At 40.5% G+C, this 18,001-nt stretch overlaps 1 protein-coding gene across 2 annotated transcripts; it reads left to right on the plus strand.

Moving 5' to 3' along the window:
- The first annotated feature begins 856 nt into the window (after nucleotides 1-856).
- znf148 (zinc finger protein 148) lies at nucleotides 857-16,512 on the plus strand. Of its 2 annotated transcripts, none has more exons than XM_088930326.1 (7): nucleotides 857-928; nucleotides 4,973-5,309; nucleotides 6,663-6,788; nucleotides 8,306-8,429; nucleotides 8,851-8,934; nucleotides 9,777-9,895; nucleotides 10,124-16,512. In XM_088930326.1, the coding sequence occupies exons 2-7, from the start codon at nucleotides 5,004-5,006 to the stop codon at nucleotides 11,726-11,728; spliced, it is 2,364 nt and encodes a 787-aa protein (XP_088786452.1). In that variant the 5' UTR covers nucleotides 857-928; nucleotides 4,973-5,003; the 3' UTR covers nucleotides 11,729-16,512. The 2 variants fall into 2 exon arrangements, with proteins under 2 accessions (XP_088786452.1, XP_088786453.1); XM_088930327.1 differs by lacking the exon at nucleotides 857-928 and adding an exon at nucleotides 1,228-1,291.
- Nucleotides 16,513-18,001: the final 1,489 nt, after the last annotated feature.

Raw genomic sequence — 18,001 nt, forward strand, 5'->3', positions numbered from 1 at the left:
AGGCACTGCTGTTGTACCTACAGTATAAGCAAGGTTAGTTTACTCAGATAATTGCAGTTAAATCCTCAGCTATGTAAATGGATACTAAAAAAAAGTCTTGGATATACAGTAAGCAGCAGCCACATGCATCAATAATGAAAGAGAAGAGAGGGGTGTGGTAGCACTGGGAGTCTGGAATGGCAGTTGTGAAGTTTGCCACTCCTTGTGGCTGACATGCCCTGGTGTAAGAAGTGACTGCTGCACCACTCAGAGCAGCCGAAGATAAAACACAGCTGTGTGGCTGGTTCCCCCTTCAGTCAACAGCGGTGCGGGATTTCTGGACCATATAACGTACATTGAGCAAACCTGAAGACTGCACACATGATTCAGAGGCCAGGGAGACATCAGGGCACATCACACATTTCTGGATGCTAGCTGTATGATTCATTTTTCCCAAAATAGAGCTCTCACCCCCAGGAGAGTCTTTTCAAAAATATTACCGCTACCAGGCCTGACTTTAACTCTTGGTTTGAGAGCTCTAACTAAAGGGCCACATCTCTTCTCTCAGAGGCCTGCTGCAGTGTCTTGCTTTTTTAATTTCTGGGATTTTTGAGCCCACACTGGGGGGTGTGCAACAGCTCCCCCCCCCTCCCCCTCCCCACAACTCTCTCTTTGTGTACGTGTGTGTGTGTGTCTTTTTGTTTCCGAAAGCTTGCAGAGCAGCAAGAGCAGGAGAGCTGCCGCAGAGAGACAAACCCGGAGGAGCAAGTGCGAGGCAGGGCGCCGAGCCTGCTGCAGCTCCGCCGAGAGCGCCGCGCATCCCACAATGCACCGCGGGCGGGGGGACTCCGAGCTGGAATGTTGTTGCTGTCATTGGGAGCTTCAGCACAGAAACTTTTGCAGACAAAACATGACTACAGGGCGGCGTTAATTGCGCTTACAAGAACCGGTACGTGACATTTAAACACGCATTACTCGTCGGGCCGCGGGGAGCCGGTCGTGGCGTGGTGCGGGTCCAGCTCAAAAATGGCACTTTTTTTTTTTTGGCGATTTAGCTCTCTCCCTGTTCCTTTTTTTTCCTCTCTCTCTCTGTGTGTGTGGGTCTCTGTGACTGATCTCAGGCAATCAGGCCTCCGCTCGGTTCGCAGGTTTAATTGCGAAGCGACATCGGGGAATTTGCATCGTTCTTGACGCTGCGGAGTCGGGTGAATGGCAGCGGGCACGTCCGTGCGGCGGCAGGGCTCGTAATGCTGGAGGGTTTTCGGAAATAGCGAGCGAGAGCCAGCCGCAGGCTCGCCACCTACCTGTCTTTGTGAGTGCGATTCGGTTGTTTGTCGCTGGTGTTTTAGGGGAAAGAAGAGAAGCCAGCAGGCCTTCAAAACTAGGTGCAGAGGCGCTCGATTTGCTCTTGGTTTTGTTTTGTTTTGTTGGGGTTTTTTTTTCCCCCCCTTTTAAACGATTGCGTGTTTCGTCTGTGTAGTTTCCGACATAAGGCGGGTGTGACGTGAATTCGTCTCGAAAGGCAACACTTTTGCGTCGCTTTTGCGCTGCGGGCTCCTGGTCCGAGTCCTGTGAACTGAGCTGGGCTGCGGGTGGTCTTGGTCTCAGCTGCAACTTCGGCAGCCTCAGGTAGCCGAGATCGCCAATACGATCGGACACATTGAAAACCCTACACAAATTCACTAAAGCAGCCGCGGCGATAGGAAAATCTGACGTGCAAGCAGTCCTCAACGATTACCGTTTAACCCGTTCATTTCCGCGTTGTGACGTCTGTCTTATTTTTTATTTGTTGTTCGGTGCTGTGGTGTGAAGGCGTTATTTTTTTTGTATCTTTATTTTTGCCGCCGACTTTGTAGTCTGCACGCACAAGAAACACCACAGGACCGGTTGGCAAGCGAGTGCGGACCTTTGCCCAAAGACATGCATGCTCTAGAAAGGAAGGGACGAATCTTGCTTGGACCCCGCAGGAACCAATTCAAGAAAATCAAATGCTGAAATGCACAAATTAAAATAAATGTAAAAGGCGTGATGCAAGGAAAATTGGTGTTCGCAAATGTTTCAGAATGAGAATCTCCCCCCCCCCCCCCCACTGAATAGCAGCTATTCGGTCCATTTAAAATGTTAAAAGTTGAAAGAAACCCATCATATTTGTTTCAGTGACGGGGGAGGGCAATGCACTTACCTTTTAGATGTGTGTTTAAGCCAATAACTCAATTGAAAGTCTTAAAAGTGTTGCGTACCAGGGTTTGGCTGTGTTAAAATCCTGTGGGTGAGGTCTGCGTGCATCCAACTCCTTTGACCTGTCAATGGACACGCTTAAAATGCAAGTAAAAATGAGTGGATCTCCGAGATATGGGCCGGCTCTTTGTGTCTTCTGATAATATGCTTTTATGGATCCTGGAAAAACTGGAGAGTTCTCTGTTGTTTTTCATAGCACATATGTACTGATGTGTACTAATTTGGTTGAATGCTGTTTTTGTAAAGTTGCTTGGGTCAACATTTTAGCTTTCAAAGTAGAAGGTTAAAATTTTGAGTATGCACGGAAAAAAAATAAGAGCATAGCTACCTGGTTGCGCTCGGGTTGAGACATCTGCACACCCGTAAGATGTAAGGTTAGATGAAACGTAGCCTGATCGGGTCATTGAATTTAATCTTAATTACAGTTGCCCTTGGGGAATTAATATGCCTTGATGTCAATAAAATAAAGCCTGTTCCTGATTGTTTAAAAGACGACATCGCTTGTAAATTCCTCTGTGATGAGCTGATGAGCTAGAAATAATATCTGAAATACATAATGTACATTACGTATAGGGGAAATAACTTAATGGAGCTAAATGGTAGTCTAGACACTAAGTTACAAAATGTCAATGGAGTTGCAGTTACTACTGTAGCTATCAATGACCTATAGGCTAACCTTTTTGAGGGTATGTCGTGTTACAGCTTCACTACGTCGGGAAAATAGTAGTTCAGGTTTAAATAAGCAGTTCGGACATTTTTCCGCTTGTGAAACGGCGTTTTTACGTAATAATACTTTCTCTCGCTTTTAACCGCGACACTATTAACCAGAAAAATGTGGGTATACTGACATTGTATTCGATGAATTACTGATGTTTCACCGTTGAACGTGTACCTGGAAAAGAAGACCAAAATACCCCATAATCATTCGAGCGTAAGACCTGACACCTATCCTGCTTGACCCCGCAGTATAATTTACACGGTCTCCTGTGCTAATATTTCAGTAACCGGTTTTGGTCACGTTCAGAGGATTGTCTGAAAAGCGATTCATACTGCAAGCCATACTGCAGGAGACAGGGTGGTATACTGTACATTCCCTAGAGTCAAACAAGCAAGCGAGATCCTGCTTTCTGGAAGATAGCCGATGTTAAAACTACATCGAAACTTCTTTTCATACATATCAGAATTAAACAGCACCAGCGTCCTATCTGAAACGGTTGTTTTGTGCTATTCTTTATAATCTTTGGGTATGCCGTGCAAAATGTGGGAGTACCAGCCCCCCAAGCGTCTAAATTTTACTGGCTCTTGTTCATGTATATTAACGATGAATTACAGTCGTCATATAGTATCGCCTAGAAGCAAACATGAAAAAAAGTGATATACAAATGCAAATCCAGTTAGAATTAATTTACTGTCCTCTTACAGGTGTATTGTACAGTATGTTCTGTATGTAATGAAGTTATTGCCTACCTAGAGGATATAAAGTAAAATATTATTTTTATTATAAGTGTAATACGATACAAATATTGTCTTGTGTTTCATAGACCCATAAAGAAGTGATATCTATGCCAAAAATATTATGGATATGAAAAAAAGTCAGTTTGCAAAAAGGCCACAGCCATTGAAAGTTGAGAAATTATGAAGATGTGCCAATTTGCAAGAAACAATTGGGATAATGTTGGCTCACTTCACTTTTTCGATTGTGCCAAGCTGCTTGGTGAGCTAAGTTTAACCCAATTGTTTCATGGAACTTTTGGCACCTATTTCTGAGAACTCTGCTGTTCAAGGCTGGGTCGCTTGTAAGTTCAGGTTCCATTTACAATACAGAATGATCACAGTGCTGCCTGTGGGCAGGGACACAATTCATTCTGAGCTGTTGTACACTAGTGTAATCTACTTTAACATAAAGACTTAACTCCCAAAACATTTACTCACCTGAAATTGGGGGGTTGAACCCCCAAAAATGTCATTGTTATAACACGGCTAAACATGTAAGCAAAATAAAACCCAGAAACAAAAGCTGACATTCACCTCATATTAATCTTTTCATCTGAAATACGAATTTCACTATGCACACAGCAGAGATTTCACTTCACTGTCCCAACACTTAAGCTTTTCAACCTGTTTCACTTTTAAGGTTTTAAACAAAAGATTAGAATAAAGCGATCAGAATCAGTGGGTCTCTTTTTATAGTAACAAGGGATGTGAGAGACGTCGTCATCATATCACTTTCAATAACCGCTTATCCAGTCCAGGGTCACAGTGGCCTGGAGTCTATCTCAGGAAGCGCTGGGTGCAAGGTGATCTTATACACCCTGCAGATGTGCAGTAAATCCATCGCCAGTGCCACTCACACCACGGCCACTATCGCAGAAGCCAGTCCACCTACCAGTATGTCTTCGGACTGTGGGAGGAAACTGGAGCACCCAGAGGAAACCCACGAAAACACGGGGAGAACACGCTAACTTCCACACAGATCGCACCCCGGAACTGAGCCCAAATGCTAACCACTGTACCACTGTGCCACCTGTAGTAGTAGAGGAGTTTATTGCCGTATGTACATGTACATTGAAATTCTTATTCGCACTGATCTCTTGGGACATACACAGCACAACAGACACCCCTAGATGGAATTGCATTATGTTCTGTGCTTATTTAGCCATTACATGGGAGCTGTCCTTTCCGAGATGTGGAATATTCCTCTAGTGAGGAACGGAAACTAAGCGAGCCCGTTTTCCCTGGTCTCTCACATGCACAGGTCCTGAACGGCAGCGTCCCGTCAGCTCAGAATGAACATCGACGACAAGCTGGAGGGTATCCTTCTGAAATGCAGCAGCGCAGTGGACATGGCGCCTCCCCGGGGCCTGGTGGCGCAGGAGCAGGTCGCGGCGACGCGGGCGGGCGGCAGGGGCATGCCGCACGACGACATCCTGGCGGACGAGGGCGAGGGCCTGCAGGACAGCCGGCTCCCGCAGCACGACCTGATCCCCCACGACGAGCTCATGGTCCACGAGGAGACGGTGAAGAACGATGAGGAGGACCAGGACATGCACGACCGGCTCTCCCAAGAGCTACACTACGCCATGCACCTGCCAGTAGGTCCCCTCCCTGCTGCCGCACTGCTGCTGCACTGTGGGATACTGCATCTTCATGCACAGTCAGAGATCATCTGACCAGCTCCGGGAAGAACAAGCACAAACAGAATCCCTAGGGGTGATCCAGAAAACACGGGGCCGTAGATCGTATCCTCTTTCTCACTGCCTCACCCGATTCAGGGTTGTGGAGGGGAGCCGGAGCCTAACCTGGCAAACAGTGGGCACACGGCAGGATACACCCTGGACGGGACGCCAGTCCATCACAGGGCAGACACAGACACGCATGCACTCATACCAGGGCCAGTTTTCCCAGGAGCCAGCTAACCTACCAGTGTGTGTTTGGACTGTGGGAGGCTACCAGAGCGCCCAGAGGAAACCCACAGGAACATGTCGAGAACATACAAACTCCGTACAGATAGCACCACAGGCAGTGAAGCCAAAGCGCTGCAAGGCAGCAATGCAAACCACTGTGTCACTGTGTCGCTCAAAATAGGACTGTTGTTTCACAAAACAGCATCTTGTTTTTAAGCCCTACTTTTAATATACCTCTGGGCTTTGGCTGCTTCTGGAGGTTTATGACGTAGTCGAATATCATGGCATCAGCTTCTGTAAGCTGTGTTATTTTTCTATGTGTGTACATGACTTCAGGTCTGATGTCTTTCTGTATTTTTCTCTGCAATACAACAAGGGATGCATAAGGTTCACTGATCCACACTAAATACGACGGCATCAGATTAACTGATGAGTGTCGTGTGACGTCTGTCAGTTACTCAAATTCATTAAGTCACCAAGCTGGAAAGAGCTCACTCCGACCTCACTGCACATCTGCATGCAGCCTGTGCAGTTTCACCACACAAATGAACCCCAAGTAATTTTCTCTTACCATTTTAACTCGCTAATCCCAAAGCTGATTTTTGTTCTGAAGATGGGAATCTCGGCCACATTTGCCTTTTCACTCCTGCTCAGAGTCAGACCTGTGACTTGCTGGACCGTTGGTTAACAAGGATGTGCCAGAGTGGAGAGATGGACAAAGGGAAATCTTTCAGACGCTCTTTATGTCTTCTAAATATTATTTTGAAATTGCACCTTAATTTTTTAAATAGAAAAAAATACTGGAAATGGGGAATTTACAATTCCACATAAATTATAGCATTTTTCTTTATTATGCTGATAATTTGCAAATGACGTGGACTCAGAAAACTAGACACACATTCAGATGTATTAGGCTTACTGATTATACCAGTCACAGCACTGCCACAAGTCCTCTTATGAACTGGCTTAGATTGTTAATCTTAGAAATGATAGAGCCTCTGCCTGTGTATCTCCATTTAGTAGCCTTGTGGTGTTTTGTAGGTAGATGTCAAACAGGAAATGAAGTTGTCTGAGGAAGCAGCGCAGCTGAAAAAGGAGAAGAAGCAGTCTAGAGAAGTTGCTGAGTGTCAGAAAAAGAAGAAAAGAAAGCAGCACTCTCCTGCAAAGGTATTCTCACTCGATATCTCCCAGCCTTCCAGGCACGAGTGTGTTCAACTTCATCTCCTTCTGATGCACAAAAGAGGAACAGAAAGTTGAACTTTCATCACTACAGAAAGCCCTTAGGCTTAATATCTTGGTACATACCAGTGGATTTAAGACAGGGTTTCACACCATAGCCAGTATATTTTTGTAATCTGTGGTATGTTCTTTGTCGGGGCATCTTCATGTTATCGTGGGGATTGGTACATCAAGGGAATGTCTTTCAGTGGCTCTGACTGTAATTGTAGGGTTAAATGATAACCTGAAAAGTATGCCCACCCTAAATTACAGCAGAAAACAGTGCCCTCCTGCCAGAACTGTATTAAAAAGAGACAAACCTATTTAACACGGTTTATTTATGCTTATGTTAATTTATTCTAATTGATCTGAATCAGTATAATTTTCATATAATTATCTTGAACTTTAAAGATCATGTGAGTTTTAACTATAATTTTTAATGTACTGGCAAGAAAAGACATCAATTGCCATTTTAGGCTTCTTTTTATGAAATGTTTTTTCATTTTTTTGCAGCATGTAGGAAGGTTGGAATTGATTGGTTTTGACAATTATTTTGCCTGAATAAGGTGCATAGATTTGTCTTTATTTTGTTTAATGCCAAAAAGTATTACAGTGCTGAGCATCAAAAATCAAATGGCCTTCTGTGCTTTGTTGGGACAGAATGTTTTAATTTGAATGTGATAAAAGTGGACCAGTTTTATACGTTCGTAAATCTCATGGTTGATATTTTTTCACCACTGTGATTTTTAGTTAAATCATTATAAGAATCGGAAAATGATCGATATGACATTAGTGACTATATAAAATAACTAATATAAAATTAATTATCTATTTATTCTTTTCCAGTGTGTAGGGCTAATTGTTTATTTTTACAACTTCAATACTAAATTTATCAAAATATTACACTTTAACAAAAGACTCAGAAATGTAAAGAAGTAATGGTGGAAAATACATTATAGGTCTCTTTATTTTCAATGTTTATTTCTTGCCACTCTACTTAATTATAGAGTTGTGATCACCCATATTTGAGCTGTTTTTATTTCCTGTCTAACACAGTGAAGTCTATTAATATCAAAAAGAGTATTTTCTGACACAGCTTAAACTCTGTGCTCTAACGTGCTCCTTTGTTAAAAATTGAGAAATGAAGCAGTAATTCCTTAATGTTAAATTCCTGAACTATACAGGTTGTACGAATTTTGACTGACTTTGTCGAATGTCTTTTTTCTTGGCATCGTCATCATTTTGATTCAATCAAAATTGAACGGGATTAACAGATTTCACCTACTTTTTTAAGTTTTACAAACCACATCATCTCAGATAAATTAGAGGGTGATGATGCAACATAATTTTAACTGCAGGAGGAATGTAGGCTTTGAATGAATTGTAATTCTGAACTTTTGTACTTTGTTTTAAAACCTGGTCTTAAGACACAAAACACAGTAAATTACTTCTTCTGTTCGTATCAGATTCTTACCTTTAATGAAGATGGATCACTGGGACTTAAGAGTCCAAAGTCTCATGTCTGTGAGCATTGCACCGCTGCCTTCCGAACCAACTACCATTTACAAAGACATGTCTACATCCATACAGGTACGGACGGGGCTGAGCTATTGCCCCATGTTGCTTTAGTTCATTCACCACCTCAGCAAAATTCATTTCCACTGTCTTTTTTCGCCATATTACAGAACTAGGCAGTGTTTGAGCTCCTGGCAGTCTGTCATCCTGGGCTTCTCCTCTGCTTTGAAAACGCACTAATTATCCATCACTGTGGTTACCTGGCAGGGACGTTTTTAAAATGCATTACTGTGCAATTGAGATAAATCTGAGAACTTCTATAGTATTTTTGTTGTATGAATGACTATGGAATTTGTAGATTTTGCACATGTATCTGTATCTTTACACTTTAATTTCCGTGTATCCTTCCTTGGTGACTGGTATTTTAATATATTTCCAAAAAAAACAGAACGCAATGTAATGCACACAAAGTATGTCTTCTCTTTGGTTGTTTCAGGTGAGAAGCCATTTCAGTGCAGCCAGTGTGATATGCGTTTCATCCAGAAGTACCTGCTACAAAGACATGAAAAGATTCACACTGGTAGGATGAGAATTTCTAATGACGTGATACAGATTATAATGTCGGCAGCGGAAACATTTTTTGCCCTTTAGCCCATTTTCAATGTCCCAATTTACAAATTCGGGCATTGAGTTTCCTTAAGAAATCTGATTTGAGAGCAGGAAAAGCTGGTCTGACTCGGATCGTTGCATGCCCCGTACATTGTGTTTTTAAAGCCCATGTGGGGATGATGTGACGTGGGGCAGCTTTGTTGCCATGGTTTCCATAGGCTAAAGAATTTTATAGCTGGGACTGAGGGTTGATTCTCTCAGCTCTGTAAAGGCGGTGGCTGGAAATGCACTTTTGCTTTTATGCTCCCCCTGCTGTTCAGTCAGTGCATTACACTGAAGCTGTCTCGTTATGATGCCAAGTGTTTGCATCATTCCAGTGAAGTTCAGGCCTTGTACTTGTCACATCGTCTCCCACTTTGCTCCTCAGTGCTTTGCTTCTTGAATTTTATATCTCTGCCGGCAGGATTGCTTCTGTCTTTTCCCGAATGTAAAGGTTTTGCAGTAAAAGCTGATTTCTAATTTGGCCTTCCCATTTCTCAGTTCTGTGGTGGTATGATAGTATGGGTGAGGCTCTTTTTTCCTCTCAAGCTGTAAATATCGTTCCTTCACCTGTTTTACAAACAACATAAATTGGACATGCAGCTCGTATTGATAGCGCACTGCAAGGCATATCTTCCGTCTGCAGGGAAATCACGGTTCCGATAAAGGGGTTAGATCATAGTTTCGCATTATTCAAAGAGCACGATGTTTCTCCATCCTCGGATGTGCCAAGGCAGTAATGAAGCGAGATGCGGTCTGTTTGCATGTTGACAGGTGAGAAACCCTTTCGCTGTGATGAGTGTGGTATGAGATTCATACAGAAATACCACATGGAAAGGCACAAGAGAACCCACAGTGGAGAAAAGCCCTACCAGTGCGAATACTGCAATCAAGTAAGAACCCACCTTTCTTTACAAAAAGGAATCTACGATGGATCTGTAAAATGTGGCTTTACTGAAAGCCGCTTCCTCTGCTTTTAATTAAGTAGAACCTTAAGTATGGAAATTAAGTATAAACTCATTTACATGCATCTGTGTTCTTAACTGACTTAACTGCTAGCAGCTGCTTCAGTACGTCTGTCGTATGTACGCAGGCCTTAATTCCTTCTCCTTCTGTCGTAGTACTTCTCCAGGACTGATCGTGTGCTGAAACACAAGCGCATGTGCCATGAGAACAGGGACAGGAAGGCGAACAAAGCCGCCGCAAAGGCTGGATTGCTGGGGAGCGAGGAGGACTTGGGCTTCTCCTTGCCTCCGAAGGAGAGCCCGCTGCCAAAGAAGAAGCGACAGAAGAGCAGTGACAAGTCCAGAACGTTAGCGGCTCTCCCGGAGAAGGGCAGCGGCGACGAGAAGCTGGAGCCCAAGACTGGCAAGAACGATTACTTGCCGATGTTCGCAGTCGCCTCCAAAGTGAAAGACGAGTACATGGTGGCCGAGTACTCTGTCGAGCTGCCTCACTCGTCCCTCGGGGGCAGGCAGCTGGGCGAGTCAGCCGCCGAAGAGATCCACCCTCCCAAACTGGTCCTTAAAAAGGTCAGCAACAAGAGGAGCCAGAAGCCGCCCCTGGAGCAGAACCAGAACATGTCTCCCTTGTCTTCTTTTGAAGACGGCAAGGTCACCAAATACACGTTTGACCTTGTGGACAAGCAAGGCCTTCTAGAGGTAGAGAGCAACGCAGATATGGACCAGGTAGACAACCTTCAGGAAGGCCCAAGTAAACCAGTTGCAAACAGTACCAATTATGATGATGCCATGCAGTTCTTAAAAAAGAAAAGGTACCTGCAGGCAGCTACCAACAACAGTAGGGATTATGCCCTTAATGTGGGAACAATCGCTTCTCAGCCCTCTGTCACCCAGGCGGCTGTGGCCAGTGTCATTGATGAGAGTACCACAGCTTCTATTTTAGACACGCAGACCTTAAACGTTGAAATTAAGTCTAACCACGACAAGAATGTTATTCCTGACGAAGTGCTTCAAACTCTCCTGGACCACTATTCCAACAAGGCAAATGGACAGCCTGAAATATCTTTCAGTGTGGCCGACACAGAGGTGACCTCGAGCATATCCATTAACTCCTCCGATGTTTCTGAGGTTAATCAGGCTGAGGCTATTGGGACAAGTTCCCAGGCACCCTCCACAGAAAAAGCCAGCATGCTCCAGGAATACTCTAAGTTTCTTCAGCAAGCCTTGGAAAGAACTAGCCAGAACGATGCCTATTTAAATAACCAGAGCCTTACATTTGTGACTGAGAGTCAGAGTCTTTCAAGCCAGCCTTTGTTTTCCACAATTGACAAACAGTACACTTTGACAAGCCGGTTTCGGTCAGGGATGAACTCTCCTTTGAGGTCCTCCTCAGAGAAGTCTCATTTTGGGCTAATAGTTGGAGACTCCCAACACTCTTTCTCATTTTCAGGGGACGAACCCAATCATTCTTCTGTCTCCCCTGCAGAAGACTTTCTTGAGCAGGTGACTTCCTCAAAAAAAAATGAGCCGCAGACAATCCACCAAGCCTTTCAGATAGCTGCCTTTGAGCAGAACTTCCGATCTCAGTTCCAGAGCGCCAGATCTGGAATCTCTTCCCAGTTCAGCACTGCCAACGGACAAGTGAATCTGCGGGAACATGGATCAGGCACAGACTTCCCAGAATTCCCCTTGGTTAATGTGACTGAGAACAGAACACAAATGACTTCTTCACCAGATGCCACAACCAGCCAGACGTTTGGCTGAAAAAAAAAACGTAATTTTTCAAAGGCACTTTATATCCATGTTTTTTTTTTTATTTCTGCCAAACTGGACTGCACTGTAAAAGGTAAAGTTCACAGTAATTTGAATACATGGTCATTTAAAAAAAAACGATGAAATTCATAATGCTTCTTTTTTCCCTTCAATGTTTCATCTCTTAATTCTCTAATTTCTTAGAGAGAGAACTGTATTAGTTCTGTTTCAGACATGAGATATGTTAAACATTTTTTTTCATTGCTTCCTTAAGTACTTTTATTATTGAGGTTAATTTAAGTGATGAATGTAATACCCCATATTTAAATAATGTGTGTCTAGCACAGCTTTACAGTCTTTAATCATGCAGTGTAGAACAAATAGTGACTATAAGAACAAGCCTTTTCCTGAACTAAATTAAAAGTCTGTGATGTTTGTCAATTTTTAGGACCATTTTTGGTTGCATCTGTATTTTGAGCTTCTAAGGAGCTTCAAAATACTTGCTTATGATTGAATTTATTTAACAGAAAGGTTCAGAGTAAAATGGCAAACTAGAGTAGTTCACCACTTCTGCCTGGAAAATTGGTCATTTATTCACATTGCTAAATGAACACAAGTTTTTGTATGCTCAATAATTAAACATTAACTACAGCGTGAAAAGGTGCAGTGCACTCCAGACTTTTGAATTAGAAGTAATTTCAGTGTATTAAAAATCTTAGGACAAACTGCTCCCAATAAGTGTATGCCTTTGCTTCACCTGTGAGAGTTTCTAGGTAGTTTCTCAGTGCACCAGGGAGTCCATCAAATATGATAGCAGGTGACAGAAATACTTTGTCATTTACTTCACTTTCATTTCAGAGTAATAGTAAATTATCAGAATTTGTACTATTTTAAAAAACAAAACATGCCAGCACCTGCAAATTGCAATAGAATAATTTTTAACCTTTTGCATCCTTACTTTTTCAAATTCTTAAAAAAAAAAACAGGATGCAGTAATATGGAGAAGGCAAAAATATGATTTTATATTTTTGGGGCTTCTTTTGAAATGCAAAAAATTACCTTTATTATTCTTCTAAGTTCATAGTATATATTTGTATGAATAATTATGTGGAACAGTCACCAGTAGCCTCTGATTACTGTAAACTGTACTGTCATAGAGCTCTGTTTGAAGCATCCAATTACTGCTGCTACCTCTCTAACTGACAAAGAATAAGAAGAATACTTCTCCCAGATGTACAGCACAGGAATTAAAATTTGATTGAAAAAATGCTTCTTCTGCATTTATGAAAGTCTTCAAAATTTCCTGTTTCCTGAGTAGCCAAGCTTTCAAAGGATGCAAAGGGCTAAATACGGTATATGTTAGTGTTGCTTTAAAACGGAGGATTGCACATGTTGGTGTAGAACTTAATAAAATAAATGACATTTTCATCAGACCATAGATCTGTAAATATCAGCATTCCTTTACTTAAAATATGTTTTGCTAACTTGATTTGCACACTTTTGTCCCTTAAAAATGGCAATCAACCTTACACTTACATGCAATGATCATGGTTGTGTCCACTATTAAATCTCTTAAGAAATTATTTTACTGTGCTGTCTTGAAAATTGCATACGCAAATTATGACAAACAAATTGCTTGTTGTCCTGATATTATTAAAATATTGTTTGAAATCAGTGGAAGGAATTTGAGAATCCTGACTTGCAAAATAGAAAATCGCAAGACTCATTGACAGAGTCACATGTTGGGGTGTTCAGAAAACACTCCATAGACTGCTCGTGTGACTGTCCCTGTGATGCATACCACAATCTAAAGTTAAAGTATTACAAGTTTTCCCTTTATATTTCTTTAGTAAATGCAAGCAGCTTGAAGACCTGTATTGTACTGATAAAAAGTATTCCTATCAAATAACACATTGTTGTTAAGGAATTGTATAATTACCAAGTGTAATTCACACTTTAATTGCAGTAATGACAGCATTTTGTTTCAAATCTTAGTAGTTTTCAGTATTTAAATTTGAAATAGAATATATTGTACATTATTGCTTTTTGTTTTAAAGAAATATATAAATGTCTTTTACATTTGCTTTTAACATTTCATTTGCTTATAACATTTCTCCCCATTGGTGCCTTTGCATGTATCTGCCATCTTCCTAATGTTTTGCTCACATAAAAATATATATGTATTTCTGTTAAAGCTGTAGAAGCACTTTTCCTGATTACCAAGCTTACAGCAGCATAAAAAGGAGTGACTTGTTACCTTTTTTGTATTGGAGCCACGTCAGTGTGTTAGCATTCACAATGCGAAGTACGTTTTTGGGAACATTTTGAATCACTAATAGGCGACTTAACATTGTAAAGCACTTTTTTCAAAATTAATATTTTTTACTGATTGTATGTTAGTCATCCAACTAAACTAAAAAACTGAGCTCATTTTAATCTCTAAGGTGATCCGGTGAGCAGCAATACTTTTCTAAAGAGTGTATTGTGGTGTTGACAACATAGAAACACTGATATTTGAAAACAGGTTGTCCCCTGCAGGATAAATAATTGTTTCACTCCTTGAAATAGTCAAATGTAACATAAAATTATGGCCTTAAATCCAGCTCTTCATTGGCTACTTTTATCTGCTTAGTATGGAAGTACTTGTTTGTACTTTTACAAAATGCTGTGAGTTTGAAAGCATTGTCTGGGTAAGTTACTAAGTCATACCTTAAGCGAAAGGCTTTGCTTTTGCTTTGCTTGTTCTGATTTTGTTATTAAATGGAAAACATATACTGTACAATGTTTCACTCGTAAGTAGACAGCTACAGCCACTCAGGTTTCCATCTTTCCACGTTCTCCTTCTTCGGTACAAAAGGTGATTGAGCTGTGGAAACTGGTACAGTTATGCTTTTCATTTTTGTTTGTGGCATTTAAGGTATGATTTAACATGTATGATTCTAGACCTTTTAATATTGTGACATCTGCATTATAGATAAAAAAAAATTGTATAGATATACTGAAGTTTTTAACCTGAATTTCAGCAACATTAAAACTGACTGTAAGATAATCGTATCCTGATTAAATTGCCCTTGTCGTTGTTTAAAAGCACAGTCATGCCCAATAGATCATGAAATGTTTCTATTTGTATGAAAGTCTTCCCGGTTTTTAAGGCTCGTACAGTATGCAGGTGTACTGTGATTTTATTTTTAATCATTTCTTATACCAAGTGTCGTTTATACAAGTACAAGAGAGTCATTCATTCAGATATTTTGAGTTTAGTAATCTGTTCTGACAATCAAGGACAAATAATTTCCTCTTCCTTTTTTCTGGTTATGCATTCCATTGTTTAAGAATATTACAGTAGAAAGTTTATGTTGGCTGTAAATATGTAATGTATCTTGAACTGTACACTCAACTTTTTGTTGCCTGTAAATACGATCATTTTAAACCAGTACAATTTAATTCTGGTACCTATAATGTGTTGTTTATCGGTTAAGCAATAATGTCTAAAATGATTAACTGGATTCAAGCAGGGGAATGGTTTACAATCAGATTTAAAGTCTATTTTAATAACTACACAAATAATAAAATGTGAATCGATTCTTAAAATTTGACAGTTTCTTTCCCCAGTTTTAATTAAAGTATTGCAATATTTTGGAAACTTTTGGCGATATAAAGGTTTCCAAAGTATCTAATACCAATGAAGTACATTATTGCAGTTCTGTGTTAATATTTTTCATTATTTAATGTCTTATATTTTTGCCAATTTCAATAAGCTTTGATAAAGTTTGAATGAGGAACCCACCCTGGCTCTTCTACCTGTGCTGAGGTAGCCCAAGAATTCTCACATCTATGCATCAGTCTAATTCCAAAATCAATTCTGTCAAACAGTTAATTTCTGGTTTATGAAATTGTTTAACTTTAAAAATGTACATTCAGGATTCTGCTTCCTCGTATTTGAATAGGACCTGAAGACTAAAGCCAATACTTGTCTGCAATCAGTGCTTCACCATTATGATCAGGTGAAGTGCTAATCTAACACACACCTCTTGTGCACATTAGCCATATTTCAAAGTATTTTTTTACAGGAACATTTGCACAATCATTTCTGAACTATTCAGAGCAATGGCAAAATGAACTAATAATAAGGAATTTTTAATACTGTTAACTTTCGCGTCTAACAAGTAGACTTAAGCGGAATACATTTCTTATTTTGTATAATTGGGATCAAGTTCACTGTTTTAAACGCACGAGTTCCAAGGTTTTCGAGATAGCTGTTAATAATATGTTTAAACCCGAGCCTTGAAAATTACCCAGCTTATTCCCAGCGCGAGGGCAAGAAATGATTTTAGTCATTTCCCATCTGTAGTGCAGTTCTCTTTGAGTCTTCACATTGGGAAAGCAAATTAAAACATTGCTCTAAAAGAGGTTGGTTTTCACAATTAAATTGATGTGAAATGGCATTTTAAATCCTTAGCAACTACCTTTTAAAGGTTTGTGTGAACAATCCAAAATGTTACATTTCACAGGAAAATATTTTTTTAAAAGCTTGCTGTTTATATTCTCACTCGCTCCTGGAGGGTTCGCCAGTCCTCTTTTGATCACTTTTAGTACACTGGTTATCTTTTTGTATGTGTTGTAAGCTTTTTATCGTAGCAGATGCGTTTCAAGTAGGAAGAAATGACTTTGCAATATTATGTATAAGTTTTGTTTTGTCAAAATCTAATTATACTGGATATTGTTGGTTTTTGATTGTGTCTTACATTTTTGCTATTGTGGGTTCATTTGTCATTCAAATATATATGATTTACAGTATGTGAACTGTGTCTGAATAATTTGTTGATTTGCATGAATCTCTGCTTTGGCCCAGATCAAATGAAAGCTTCAGCTTTTCTTATAGTCACAAATTACAAACCCAGTGCCTGATAGTGGGTTTTCAAGCACTATGACTGCTGTTAATGTGGGTTATCTTAACAGTTCTACCTAGAGGAGGCCAGCTGGCCCGTTACATACTTCTCCAAACCTTTAATCTGAAGATCATCCCCAAGGCAGACATAACATCGTAACCATAGAAGGAGTTCCAAGAAGAGCAACAAAAATATGCCTGTTTCTGGGGATTGTCATATAGGGGCAGGTTAAAGGAGACAAGTTTCTTCAATGTAGAGCAATGTTGATTGACAGGAGATCTAATCAAAGTATATAAGATGGCATACCCGGGCAGGGTCACAACTGGAAACTAAAAGTTCATTTAACTTGAAGAGCAGGATGTTTCTTTACACAAACGGGAAACCTACCTTCCCAACTAGGTAGAGAGGGCAATATTCTGCGCTCCCTTGAAAAATGGTTGGATAAAATTTTCTTACTAAAGATTAACAGTTAAAAAAAACTGCCTAATGAGCATGTAGGGTAAAATTGGCTCTTGTCTGCAAATTTTCTTCTCTAAAATGCAGTTCGTGCACCACACTATTATAGGTAACATTTCTGCTGCTTGAAGCAACAATATAATCATATCATACTGAACACCTTAGCATGCAAAACAAGAAGTAGCTTATGGAATTTCACAGGCTTTAACCATTAAATCCAGCCACACAAAACGTTGTGCTGTTACAACAGTCTTCTCAGAAACATGCATGTACACTCTTACGTAACGTGGCAAAAAAGCTATAGTTAAATATTGACACATAATTAAACCAATCTTCCCTCCAGCTTCTTTACAAGCAATTTTTAAAAGTTAAATAATAAAACTCTCACTTCACTGTTAGGGAATACCGAGAGCATCCACATGACTTCTTTAAAGTTTCATGAATAATTTATTGTTGAAGAAACGGTCACTAGTTTACAAGACAAATATTTTTTAGACTAGCAAGATCTAGACTCCCTAGATCCAGTCCTCTACCACTAGAGCTCTAACCTTTATGACTATCTTAACACACCCCAAAATTCTTGGATATCTTTATATTTTCTCTATTAACAGGACTGCTTTCACAATGTAATCTTCTGCAGGCAAGCCTGTCCTCTCAACTCATACTAAAGAGGAAACACATGGTGGTACCTAATAAAAATGCCAGGCAGAATTAAAAGATGCAGAGTATTAAAATAGTTGCACAGGTAATAACTGCAACATATTCCCAACATATTCTGCGATATTCCCATAATTCCCAACATATCCTGCAGGTCCCCTCGGTGCACAAATACCTGACAGATTTTGGTTAATCGCAGGTGGATATGAGGAGGGTTGTAGGCTGTGACTTCCTTGCTGCCTATCCTTTGTATGGTCACAAGGTCACACGATCAAGTTGTCCG

This window comes from Atractosteus spatula, chromosome 13 (assembly GCF_055471065.1).
Source record: "Atractosteus spatula isolate fAtrSpa1 chromosome 13, fAtrSpa1.hap1, whole genome shotgun sequence".
In the NCBI taxonomy this organism is placed as follows: domain Eukaryota; kingdom Metazoa; phylum Chordata; class Actinopteri; order Semionotiformes; family Lepisosteidae; genus Atractosteus; species Atractosteus spatula.